This window comes from Pundamilia nyererei, unplaced genomic scaffold (genome assembly GCF_000239375.1).
Source record: "Pundamilia nyererei isolate P.nyererei 1_Seehausen unplaced genomic scaffold, PunNye1.0 scaffold00110, whole genome shotgun sequence".
Classification (NCBI taxonomy): Eukaryota; Metazoa; Chordata; class Actinopteri; order Cichliformes; family Cichlidae; genus Pundamilia; species Pundamilia nyererei.
The window spans coordinates 162135-175285 of record NW_005187511.1 but is presented as its reverse complement, the minus strand read 5'-3'; the positions used below and the strand labels follow the sequence as shown (position 1 = coordinate 175285).

Genomic DNA, 13151 nt, shown 5'->3' with positions numbered 1-13151 from the left:
AGATAAGACTAAAAGGACTGTCACTCAGAGGAACAATCCTTCCAGTGTCCCCTCTTGCTCCTGCTGCCCCTCCTCCCTCCTTACCCCCCCCTCTCTCCAATTTCCACAGATTCCTGCTGAGATAGAGTCGCTGTTCACAGGAACAGTTTGCTGACATCATCCGCTACATATCGAGCGTCCTGCATTCTCACAGCCCCGCCCAATAACACTGACAGGATGGACACGTACATACACGCATACTCAGGCACAGAGACGTGACCGTGGCTGAACAGCAACTTCTCGATAACTGCTGATTAGCGGCAACACTGATGTCCCTTTTTTTAGGGTTTAAAGAAGGGAGACTAAATCATGTGCAAACCATTTTTCTTCTTGTGTCTGGAGTCAGAATGCACAAGACTTCCTTCTTTTCAACTCAAACAGCAATTCTGATTGCTTGCATTATTATTTGACGATATATAGTGTGCATTATATATTTTATTGACTATAAATTTAGCAAAACTAATGTCATTTCTGTAACTTGCACTCTGCTGGAGCATTATCAGTATATGAACAGTACAGTAGGGCTACTATTGAACCCCCAGTGTACTACTTTATGCATAAATACTCCCCCCCCCTCCCGAAAAAAAACAAAACAGTCTTAACAGGAGTTTTGTTTTAATTCTCTGAGATCATCAATATTGAACAGAAATCAAATATCATACAAACTGCCAATGATCACCGATTAGTTAAAGATGCAGCCAAACCCAGTCACTGAGCAAAGAAGACCTGAGTGAACGTGAGTTTAGTATTTCTACAGTGCTAAAGTCTTTATGCCAACAAGTTCTCAGATGAAATTTAAAATAAAAAAAACTAAACACACACACACACATAAACAACAAAGACAAAAGTTAGTTTCTAGTCAGAATGATTGAATCAATTCTGTTTTTATCAATAAAGAAGAACAAAAGCCTTGATTTCTTTCAAAGATAAATCAAACGTATTGAGATCTGTTGAGCAGCTTTCACCCTTCTGATGGAGCAAACAGGATTAGATCCAGCTCGTTAAACTGAGATAAAACAATCACTGCTTTGCATGCGTTTAGCGTCCCACAATCATTGCATTTCAGCAGACTGTCTCCATCTCCAGAAAAAAAGAAAGGCAATGAGAGTTAACACAGCCTGGCAGTCACCTCTCTTTGTGCCAAGACTTCTCAAACAACTTCTCTATCTTACTCTCTGTCACCAATGGTGTCTGTCTATAAGTGTGCGCAGCAGAGGTCAAGACTGAACCATCTTTTTATGGGGATCAAAGACATATCGCTTGAAATGCAAGTGAATGCTAACAGGCTGAAAATCTGTTCTGGGCTCCTCTTCATTTGCAGTTGCACCTTTGCTCCCACTCTTCCCTTTCTTCTTAGAGGCGGAGGAAAACAGCTGCTTGGTTTCTGGTCGAAGACCCTCTAAAGAAAAACATCAACATCAAGGTCAACTCAAACTGTATTAAAAACTGCATTGATGGAAACACAGAAAACGTTAAGATTGTTACTTTATACTGTCCGACAGTATGAACAGTAGTTGTGATGGCATATGTGATACATGATATGGATCTTTTCAGTTATGTGTGCAGTTGATGTTGTAACAATGTGCTGACCTCAAAAACAACTGATGCCTTCGTGCTCCTGATGTAACTGACGACAGTATGTAGAAAACCAGGTCGCAGTTGCTCCTAGTTATAATCTACACAGTTCCACGTTGTGTCGCATCTATCTGTTAGCTTCTCAGTCATCACTTTCCTCTCATATTGGCCTTATTTTAAGCCATACCAACCCATGCGAATGCTCAGTTTATTGTTCGATGCCAGTTAGGCGTGCAATGCAAGTCCTTCTCTATCATATCTTGTCGTCTGTCTGTATGTCTTTTCGAGGGAACAAACTGAATGCGTGTTTGCTTGCTGCCTTGCACACGGAAGGTAAAAAATGGTCTCAGTTCACTGCTTTACACGCTGGCTGTCTGACCTCACGTACAGCGGCGCCAGCATTCTTCTTGTTATCGTTATGCCAGCGTGAGGGTTGTTATGGTTGCAGCGCAGCCAGAAATTTCTTCTTGTTATCTTTGATCAGCTGAAAATGCCCCGTTCGCCACCACAAAACACGCCCTCCCACACCCTATCACTTGAGTTCAAGTGACACATGAGGATTGCTATTTTGTTTTCTGCCCACAAATGCTGCCAATGTCTTGGCATTTTCCACACACAGCAAAATTAAACTTTACAGGTACTACACAAACTTAAAGCTTCTCTCAAAGCATGACGATTTTTACTTAAAAAATATTTGTCAGATGTGGTTCAAAGTTAATAAGCAAAAAGCATAAAATACGGATAAAAACTGTCTTTGGTGTGAAGATCACTTTGTTTTCTGTGGAGATACGAAGTGACTGAATCAATACAACGACAGCAACCTAATGTATTACACAGTTCTTTTGGGCTTTTCAGTGGTAAAGTACACATGCTTGGAGAACATGTGCAGTGGCAAATATACTGACAGTTTTGTGTCGGTATATTTAGAAAAGTAGTAACAATCAGTAATACTCCGGTCACTACTACTTCTACTCTGTACAAGAAATCTGTGGATAGGCCTCTTACCTATTTCTAACATAACACACAATTATAGGAATATTATCTTAGACTATATGCTCAGCTGAATGATAAAAATAATCATTAGTTGCAGCCCTATGAATAATGCAGGTATGAACAGCTGATTTGAACAGGAAATAATCTGTGGGTGCAGTCTGTGTAAAAGCAGGCACACACATTAGAAACAGACCTGTGTTGGCCACAGGAGAGCTCATAATATTTACAAGTTAACTTGTGTACTAGAGTAAAAGCATTTCAATACTTTGTTTTGCTTTGTTTTGTTTTTTTTTTTACACTGAGTGAGAAAGAAACTACTTCAGACTTCCAGCATATACAAACTGCTTTAACCTCCAAACAACTACATATTCGTCTTTTCCTCCTGTTATAAGCTTATAACATTTAAAAATAAAATGTTTCCTATCATGAATTTCTTGGAATCTAAATTTTTTCAGGGGGTTTTTTCCTACAGGAAGTTAGATAAGGAACATGTTTCTATTTATGGCCCTTGAAATATATGCGTTTTATTTTTACATTATAAGCTTTGTTTTTACTGTATTTTTCAGCTTCTAAACATTGCTCTTTAATATTTTGTGGTGTACCATGTGAGAATCAGAGATATCCAGAAGTACATGCAGTTTGACAACTGAGCAACCAGAACAACAAGAGCAACCAGAGCTGGTTGAGGAAATCTGTTTGATCAAGGAAAATTGTTGCTTTTGAGAATATGAGGACAATACATCCCTTCTAAAGCTGAGAAAAGATTTAGTAGAACTGGGATGCTGAAACTCCTCATTGCATAAAAAATATTGAAAACCAGGATTCATTACTTTACATACGTATGTCTGTACAGTACATGCCGCATGCTGATGTTAAGTTTCTGAACCATAAAGGGGGCATTAAGAGAGTTTGTCATCCTCCATCTTTGCTGTTGAACACATTAACGATCTGTTTAGACCTGTGTTTAAAATGATCAACTGCTAATCTCTCTTTTAGTTATACTAAAAGAGCGTGAAAGCAACCATAGCAACCTACCTTCTGTGCCTTTCGTAGACTCTGGCTGGTCCTAGTAGATTCCTAATAGGTTTTTACTGGCAATTTTTATCGCAATGATTTACTTGAACTGATTAACAAACTGGCAAATTTAAATTGAATTTTTAGCATGGATGGTGACAAGCTTTTCAGTCCAGTCATTTATTATCTGTTTTAAGACCAGACAGTCTCACCACTTCAGAGGCTACTAACATCATGAAGACCACAGGTGAGGCTATCCAATTTCTACACGCAATCAACATCGCCCACAGAGATGTCAAGCGATTTGTCATTGGCTTATCATACTTATTCATAAGAAATTTACTTTTTTTTTCTTTCAACTGAGGGTGATTTAGTTACTAATCTTGTAATCATATCTTTTTGTTAGATTCCTGAATACTCCCAGCAGCCAGAGAACTTACTGTATTCCTGAAAGAGACCCGGTGCCCTGCTCAAGCTCACAGACTTTGGCTTTGCCAAGGAGACCACCTCACTTAATGATGTTGGTAAGAATCTGTATGTAAAGCCATTAAAAAAGTATTCTTATACAAAATATGATGGATTCACTTGAGGGTTAGGAGTACAACTGCTCAAACAGATCATAACCCATCATTCTCTGTCTTATACCCCTGAATGTCTCATGTTATGTTCCTGCCTGAAGATGTGCGTGACAGTATATGTAAGACTTTTGATTATGCAGGAGTAAGGCAGCAAAAAGGATGTAGGTGAGGCTCTCTTTCTAGATATTTTTGTTTTCTCTTCCCTCCTGGTGTGGAGTCGTGGGTTTTGAGCAACAGAAGGTAAAATAAACACTGATCAGGCTTCCCCCGGAACACGTGCAATCCCCAGAGGAATCCTGGGAATGTGGCTCGGGATGTCAGGCCTACCACTTTTACCACATCCTGAAAACTGTCCGGTGAGCCCCAAAAATTCAAGGAAAGACAGAGAATTTGCTCCTGATGTGAGCACTGATGAAGGGGGAGAGACTGTTATGTGCAGCAGAAAACATCAGGGTAGTTGTTTCACTAAATCCTTACCTTGTACGTGAATCTTGAACTTCCCGCTCTGGCCAAACCCACCCTCAATGACACCAGTTTCTCCTGTGGACAAGGTGACCTTTAACCCCACAAAGAGCTGGAGATTGGTCTCCTTCTTGAACAGGCTGCGGCCAATCACAGTGTAATCATCGGTTACCTGGGCACAAGAGAGCAACAATGATGCAAACAGTGTGCAAGGCAGCGTATGATCTAATAATTCATTTATTGCTCATCTTGTGGTGACTTAATCCTCCGTCACAAAGAGCTGATCTGTCCCACATCCTCATCAATTGCACCGTCCAGCTGCATTCTTCGAGTCCCGCGGCCTGGCTGTCTCGCACTCTCTTTTCCATGGTTGTGCACTTAATGGCATATTTGCTTTTATTTCTCGATTATCATCCATCACTAAGTCAATATAACCCGCTGCTAATCTGATAACGTGAGGGCACCGCTCTGTCTCCAACTCGCCCTCATCACCAGCTCTTCCTTTCTCTTCTGCTTAACCCTCATTCATTCTTGAACATTTGACCCTGATGTATCGCAAGCGTGACTGATGAGCTGATAAAAAAAAAATACAGTTGCTGTATACGTCGTTTGACAGACCGTCTGAATTGTGGCTGTTCGAGTTCGTCATATCTCAACAATGCCACTAATGTGTTCTTTTACCAAAAGGACATTCTTTAAGTTTGAAGCATAACTGCTGCATTCTGGGAGACACACGAGTGACAACGTTAACGTCACACGACCACTGTCTGACCTCGTGCACATGCTGTTCTGCTCCTGAGTTAGCGAGTGGAGCTGTCAACAGCCTGAGGTGCTAACGCAGGAAACTAATTCACACACTTGAACCCTGACCTGAATCTGCCTTTCTATGAGGGAAACATGCAGGGAAGCTGCACACACAGAATGTAACACACAGAATGACAACAGCTATTATCAACATCACACTTAGTGTGAACAAAAATTTTAATATAACTTGTTAAGTTTCTGAAAAAATGACAAATCCAAGTTAAGTCAGTTAGATGTTTGATGAAAACCACAGAGAGAGCGGCTCGGGATTCAGGACACAATGAAAAAGCAATCACATAAATATGAAAATAAAGGTGGCGAGAGTATGTGACAGAGAGGAAGAGAATGAGAGCGAAAGACGCCCAGGCAGACAGAAGGGAGAGTTAGGCTAGTTCACAGTGGATGTGGATATTCGTGTGCCACTCAGGTGTGTCCAAACAGCGCCAGCCTCTGACAGCTAGACAGGACTAGTGGCGTCAGGCGGCCACCCACGCACACCTCTGTCACAGCACATGCTAAGGCATGCATACCCATCCCATGCCTCAAATATTGCTCACCAGAGCTGCATATGCATGCTTGTTTGTGTGTACGTGTCTGTTTATGAATATACAATAGGGGCTCTGTCTGCGACACGCTCCAGTGCCACCAGCAATGAGAAACATCCAAAGATTCAGAGCACGCAAAAGGAGCGCAAGGTGACAGAGCGGGCAGAGATGCAAGGAGCGGACTCCAAAGAAGGCTGAAAGGTCACCACACTGATCATTTTAAATGAGAGACAAACTGCTGAGCGTGCACTCACCCTCTCCACCTGTCCCTCCTTGTGCTTGGTTTTGTAAATGCGCAGACGAGGTAGATCGGTCTCAGCGTAGTTTTTATCTTCAAACCCCTGCAGCAGACGGCCCTGGAAAGCCAGCCGGCATGCATTGGCGTGGATGTCTGTATCTAGCTTTGAGCCAATTACTAGACAGAGCGAAGGGCACGTGACTGGCCGCTCAAACTCCAATAGAGCCCACTGCTCTGGGTCAGGCCCCAAACTCCCCTCTCCCTGACCAGTTACATATTCATCCTGGTAGAAGTACTCCCTGTCGAAGGTGAACGGAGTTTCTAGTGAGCAGGGCTCTGATGGAGGCGGCTTAGAGTCTGGAGGGGGCTCTGAGGCACCCACAGGTGGCAGGCCAAAGAAGGTCACCTTTGCCATGACTGTCTCGTGACCCACTGTGATGTGGAACTTGGCACGGGTGGACAGAGAGCCCTTGAAGTAGCCTATCTTCCTTACAGAGATGACAGCTGCAAAGAGCGTGCGCAGGGATTCAGGGGTGCACACCACACCACGCTCCAACAGTTTAGGGTCAAACTGTGTTACGCACACACCCACCCGATCCCCCTGCATGGCCCCAGACACGGGCTTCCGAAACATCTGCACCGACTTTATCTTCTTGGTCACCTGATGTCAGAGAGCATAGAGAAATAAATAACACAGCTCAAAACACATTTAAATACAAACAATAAAGTTTCCTCATGTAAACGTAATAAGAGACTGAGATGTAACAGATACAAAGCTACAACTGCAAAACTGAGAAGGAGAAAGCATACTAGGGCTCTACAATAAAGTTTACAGCTTAGAATTTAACTTCCTATAGGTTCCTTTTGAAAGAGAATAATGTTTTATATTCCCTTTATCATTTTTTTTAATCAATGTTTTCATTTTAGAGGTAAAATTTGAAAAACAAACCCAGAATACATGTAGAGATTAAAAAGAAACGAAACATCAGTTATAATAGTTATCATTTTCTCCTGTACTCTGATATTTAAAACACACAAAAACGCCCTTTAACGGAATTTTATCAATAAAACATGCACACATGTAAACAAAAAGCTTGTATAAGTTACAGTTTAAAGTGCACTTTTCATCTCTAAAAGATAAGAACTATTTGTCAGCATATTAGCTTTGATAAATGCAAAGACAAATAATTAAACTTCTTGGATATTTAAAAAGTCCCATTAAAGTGTAAAATATTATACATGACTAATTTCTGAGAAAAGGACCTGAAGAGTAAAAATCATATTTGAATATATATGAAGATAAATAAGACACTGATTGAAAAATAGATGCCAAGCTTTGTTTTGTTACACCAAATACGCATCTCCAAAAACAGGTGAACACATGGATGATTTAAAGGTGTCCAGATGAGCATCTATGTATACGTATATGTCACACCACACTCTCGATCCCTAGCTTGACACTGAGAATTTCATGGTTGTGTTTGTTGCCTATTACACAGACAAAATCCCCCGTAAGCTGGATTGAGGCTCCTTAACAAGTGGCTATCAATTTAGCTATATGCTGCCTCCAAGAGGTGACCATGATGACTGCACACAAGACCACTGAGACATGCTCATAGTTTGCATCTGGTCTAAATTACCCAACTCCTGTGCTCCCAGTCCACCCCCAGTCCCCTCATCCTTCCCTCGTACTAAACTGACACATCCTCTGATCCCAGCCGGCAAGCCGTCCCTTTTTCTGCCCACAGCCAACTCAACTTCTGAACTTCCGAAACTGCGGTTCCTTCGAATGTTTTTCCACTGCTCGGGAATGTTTCGTGCTTGTACATATCAGAAATTCCAAATTCGTGCCCATTTTTTTGGAACACACCTTTAGCACTGGGATTTCTACAGTGTCATTAATGGCCAGTGACCCCTGCAGGATGGTCCCAGTCATGACTGTTCCTTGACCACGGATAGAGAAACAATGGTCCACAGCCATTAGGAGGTCACCTCCAGGGTCTCTCTTTGGTAGGTATGTCTGTTTCTTCAAAAGCTAGAAGGAGAAAGCACATATTCAAAATGAAATACAAAAAAGACACTCTAATCGATTTGAAAAAAATATCTGAAGGTCACGTCTATGGTTTCGGACACATACAAGCATTAATGAGATCCATATCTTGTCTTCATTAATCCTGTTTTTGAAGCTCGGCCTCTTATGTTGACAGAGTTGATCCGACTCAGCAGTTTTTCACACTCCAGGAAAATGTACATAAACTCTCCAGAGTACCATCCTTAGGTTACGTTTTATTCAGCTTTATTGAACACTTGACTGAGTTTGACCAGTAAAATCAACCAATTGTTTATCGAAATCAGCGAGCAGTAAAGAAACTCCACGTTCCAGATGTGCCTGAAGTAATGTTTCCTTTGCAGTTTGACCACCAGAGAGCACTGAGCTTCTTTTCCAGCTGTCAAATGTTGCTCTTATTGCATACGTTTGTCTCTTCAAAACAATGAGGAAAATAAAAAAATACTAATAATAATGGCTACAAAACTATTTATAATTTAGATACGCAAAAAAAAAAGAACAGCCTAAAACATTATCATCACATTTTTATCTCATGGCAGAACTACAGACAAGTGTTGACAGCATTTATTTACATTAGTTAGAATTTATTTAGCTATGGCTCCTTGTGGATTATTTAATTTTCATGTACATCCCGTGAGCCAGTGGTGACACTTAATGTGGCCCACAAGTATGTGATACTCAACCCTACAGTTCATGATATACTGTGCTCAATGAGACACAGGAAGCTTTACTTCCCATGTATAAAAGGTCAAATTTACTCTTACATTTTATGCATATCTTTTCTGGCTTTGTGCTTTTAATATGTTTTATATGTTACATATTTAATAATATTAAATTTTTATAATATTTGTCTTATTTTCTGTCTTTTATGTGAAGTGTTGGTTTTTAAATGTGCTCTATAAATAAAGTTATATTGTATTGTATTACTCTTCCACTCACTTGACTGAATGAATGAATCAGCACAAAACAAAAACCTATCAACATAAATCCAAACTCAGCAGACACATTCTAAATAATATCTAAAAATGTTTCACGCATGTTAACTCACTGAATTTGGTACTTTGAGAATGTGTGATTAAAGAAATACTTGCTGTGACCAACTTATTTTTAAGCACATCAATTAAGTAATCATAGTAGATTACTGATCACTCATTTATTATTGACTAACTAGTAACAACAGAGTGGAACCAGTCTCTTTTACCTCTATTAACTGTGGCACTCCCTGTGGCTCCTCTGTGTCAGGAGCCTCGGGACCCCCTGGCTTTGCTGCTACGGCAATCACAGGACAATCCTTAAATCTGTCCGACAGAAAAACAACAAGGTGGAATCAAGTCATGCTTCAATGTTTTCGTTTGTTTTTTTGTTTTTTGTTTTTTTTTTTTTTGCGGGGGGGGGGGGTCTTTAAAGCATCACTGAAATATAAGCAGGCTGAGCAGACTAACTCTGGAAACAGAGGGAGAGATATGAAGTGTAATAAATGAGGGAGCTGACATGAGGGTTAGACCTGTGATTACTGCAAGTGCTTGGGATCCCCGTAACCCCACTAATGTGTGGCTCTACATTATGCAGCTGTGTGACCCAATTATCATTTTAGGTATAATTGCAGACCTGGTGCTTTCCAGTGTTTTGTGGAGTCTCTTGGTCATTTTCTCAATGGCACTTTGTCTCTTGTTGGGTGGCAGTAGGTCAATCTTATTCAGGACAACAACCATGCGAGGGCAGGTGAGCTCCCCTATCAGCAGACACTCTGCAGTCTGAGTCTGCACCCCTTTCACCACATCCACCACCAGCATCATCAGGTCGATGATTTGGGCACCTAGAGGAGGCAGATGTCACAGAGGTCAAAGAAAAGTAGTGAGCTGAAGGGGAACAATGCAGTGCTTTGTGTTAAAGGCATTTCAGCTTTCCTGCTCTATAAAAAGATGCAAATGCTTAGAGGCTATGTAGCCGACAACAGCAATGCAAACAGGAATGGACACGGACACCCAAAAATAACAGGAGAAAAAGAGGAGAAATAAAGGGAGGGGGTGCACAGAGGCAAAGAGAGAATAAAAGGCTAGAGGGTTGAAACTGGAGCCGCAGCTCACTTGGTTGTCTTTCCTTTCCCTCTTTCTTTTCCTGATTTTGGCAATCTCTCTTTCCTGTGCTCCCCTCTTTTCTCTCCCTCTGTTTGGCTCCATCTCTTTCCTGTGCTCGCCCCACTTGGGACTACAGGGGAAGTTTAATATAGACCCCAATCCACACACAATTTTCCTCCTCCATAATCTACAGCATGTGCCACCTAAATGGCTCTTGCATTTTTTTTTCTTTTACAGTGCTGGTCACACAATGCAAATGCATTTAGTGTTTAATGGGCTTCTAAAACAACCTTTTATTGTTCAGTAAATAAGAAAACAGGACTTCTTGCTCTGAACATCTGCAAATCCTAAAGTTGTTTCTCCAAATACTTCCAACCTTTAAACTCAACATACTTTCAAACAAGCTTTGAAAAAAACAAAACAAAACACACACAGACCCACTGAGGCGTGCTGAAAAAGAGAGGGCGCCCTCTGCTGGACAACAAATTGAAGCTCAAATGTAGCGAGGATGTAGTTACTATCCTATTAAGGCCTGTTGACTGCAGCCCTCACAAAGATCTGAATGAATGATCTGTTGTGATTGATACAAACATACTAGTCTGATAATGTACACCCTTACACCAAACACTGTCAGTGTTTGTGCTACTGAAGGCATCCCAGACATGTTTTAATGTTTTTATGGACATACTGTTAAAACTTGTTTTGTACAAACTTGTTCATTTGTGACTGATCAGCACTAAATCTTATGATGTTCCAGCACTTACTTTTTCCATTTTTCATTTGATGGTTATATATAAACTTGGGTGATGTTGTGACTGCCTGTAGTCCACTCTGTTTCAAAGGCTATTTCCCAGTGAGTCAGTCATAGTCAGTCAAATATGTGTAAAAGAATTTGTGAATTCTGAATGTTTTTCCTGCATAAATGCCTTTTCTGTTCATCTGGACATAGCGTTTTCAGTGGGAGAAACATTTCATCACTCATCCAAGTGAATTCTTCAGTCTCAGCTGACTGCAGGTTTCCCCAATCTTATAAATAGTACATTTGTATAATGATTGAAACTAGCACCATTGAGGGAACAATGGGCTGGGAGGTCAGTTCCTTGATCAATTAATATGCAAATTCTCATGATAACAACCACTGATCAAAGCCCATTGATCAATGACGATGAGTACCATTTACAGGGAGTTGGGGAATGGCTACAATTACAGCATTGTAAGATGGCAGAGATGTACCCTTAGGCCCCCTCCTCAATTCAGAGATGGTCTTTCCCTTTTCACGTAAAGGGGCTCCTTGACTAAACGCTCAAACCAGCATTCCTCCCTGTCCAGGATGTGTAAATCCTCATCACTGAAAGAGTGTCCACTGGCCTGTAGGTGTGAATAGACTGCTGAGTCCTGGCCTGACGAAGTGGCTCTTCTGTGTTGTGCCATCCGCTTAGCCAGAGGTTGTTTGGTTTCCCCGATGTATAAATCCTGCCAATCCTCCTGGCACTTAACAGCGTACACTATATTTCTCTGTTTGTGTCAGGGGACAGATCCGTGGGGTGAACCAAGGTGCAGCCACTGAGACGTGGTGTTTTTAAAAAAATGCCTCACTTGGATGAGTGTTGAAACGTTTCTCCTTCTGAAAACGCTACGCCCAGATGAACAGAATCAACTTTTGGAGATTTACTTACCTGGATGATTGAGCATGCATCAATACGGAAATTATGTGAAATTGAGGTTTATGAAGGTATTTTATGTCTGTGGTCTCACATCCAAACTTTTTGTACCCAGATTCCTGCAAGTTATTTTATTGCCCAAGAAGACAGCATGCAGTCACATACACACACAAAGTAGATTTAACTGACTGCATATTTACATTTTCTGTAAATATCGCGATAAAATCGTTGTTGTCGTTTCTTTTGATAATCCTGTATTTAAAATGGGAAATCGTGACCCTCCTACATCAGAGCTCACCTCCAATGATAGTTCGAATGAGAGAAGCGTGCCCCGGACAATCCACCAGGGTAAACTGGAGGCTGTCATATGGCTGCTTCCCCACGCTGTCCCGCAGGTGATCGGGAAGATCCACAGTGAAGGAGGAGAAGCCGAGGTCCAGAGTGATGCCTCTCTCGCGGGACTGCGGGTTCTTGTCGAAGGCGGCAGTGGACGCGGTGCTGCTGAGCGCCCTGGCGAGCGACGTCTTCCCGCTGTCGACATGTCCGAGCACGCCGACGTTGAAATTTAACGTTTTCGTGTGGGTGTCAGAAGATTCGGACATGTTGTTGAACTCTTACCTGGAGCGCGTATTTTTCTCTACTCTGGGAGAGACGCTTAACTCGGCTCCAAAAACAGACCAAAAGCGGGGCTAGTTTATGGCCACAGACTGCGCTTATTTAGCAAAGCCGCAACAAAATATACGAATACTTTGTGGCTTACAGCGTGTGGTTTAGTAATAAATCTGACATAACTTTCGAGGAAACTGTTGAAAGTCTTCCCTAGTGTCAGTGTATTCTATCCCATGGACAACATGTTAAGGGGGAACTGTTTTTTATTAGCAGACAAAAATCATAAAAGGAAAGTGATCACTCATAATAGCACTTTAATCACATCTTAATTTTGAAATTATTAAAACCCGTCTACCTTTTTATTCCTGCATTTATATTGTATTTTAATTCATATATTTGCAAGTTTCTAACAGTTTCTACTACGACAAACCAACAGAAACACAAACGGAAATGGGAAACGACAAAGGGGCGGGCTCTGGAGTGTTAA

At 41.3% G+C, this 13151-nt stretch overlaps 1 protein-coding gene across 1 annotated transcript; it reads right to left on the bottom strand.

Moving 5' to 3' along the window:
- Positions 1 to 645: 645 nt before the first annotated feature.
- eefsec (eukaryotic elongation factor, selenocysteine-tRNA-specific) lies at positions 646 to 13029 on the bottom strand. The gene is made up of 7 exons (XM_005741352.1): positions 12354 to 13029; positions 9925 to 10132; positions 9518 to 9614; positions 8119 to 8283; positions 6265 to 6909; positions 4677 to 4833; positions 646 to 1438 (listed from the first exon to the last, which is right to left on the bottom strand). The coding sequence occupies exons 1-7, from the start codon at positions 12655 to 12657 to the stop codon at positions 1257 to 1259; spliced, it is 1758 nt and encodes a 585-aa protein (XP_005741409.1). The 5' UTR covers positions 12658 to 13029; the 3' UTR covers positions 646 to 1256.
- Between the last annotated feature and the right edge of the window lie 122 nt (positions 13030 to 13151).

Coding starts and splice junctions, on each gene's coding strand:
- eefsec (XM_005741352.1), bottom strand. CDS start 12,657: ATGTCCGAATCTTCTGACACCCACACGAAAACGTTAAATTTCAACGTC. Junction 10,133..12,353: donor CATTCGAACTATCATTGGAG/GTGAGCTCTGAT, acceptor TGCCTCCTCTAG/GTGCCCAAATCATCGACCTG. Junction 6,910..8,118: donor TAGAAATCCCAGTGCTAAAG/GTGTGTTCCAAA, acceptor CTCTGACATCAG/GTGACCAAGAAGATAAAGTC.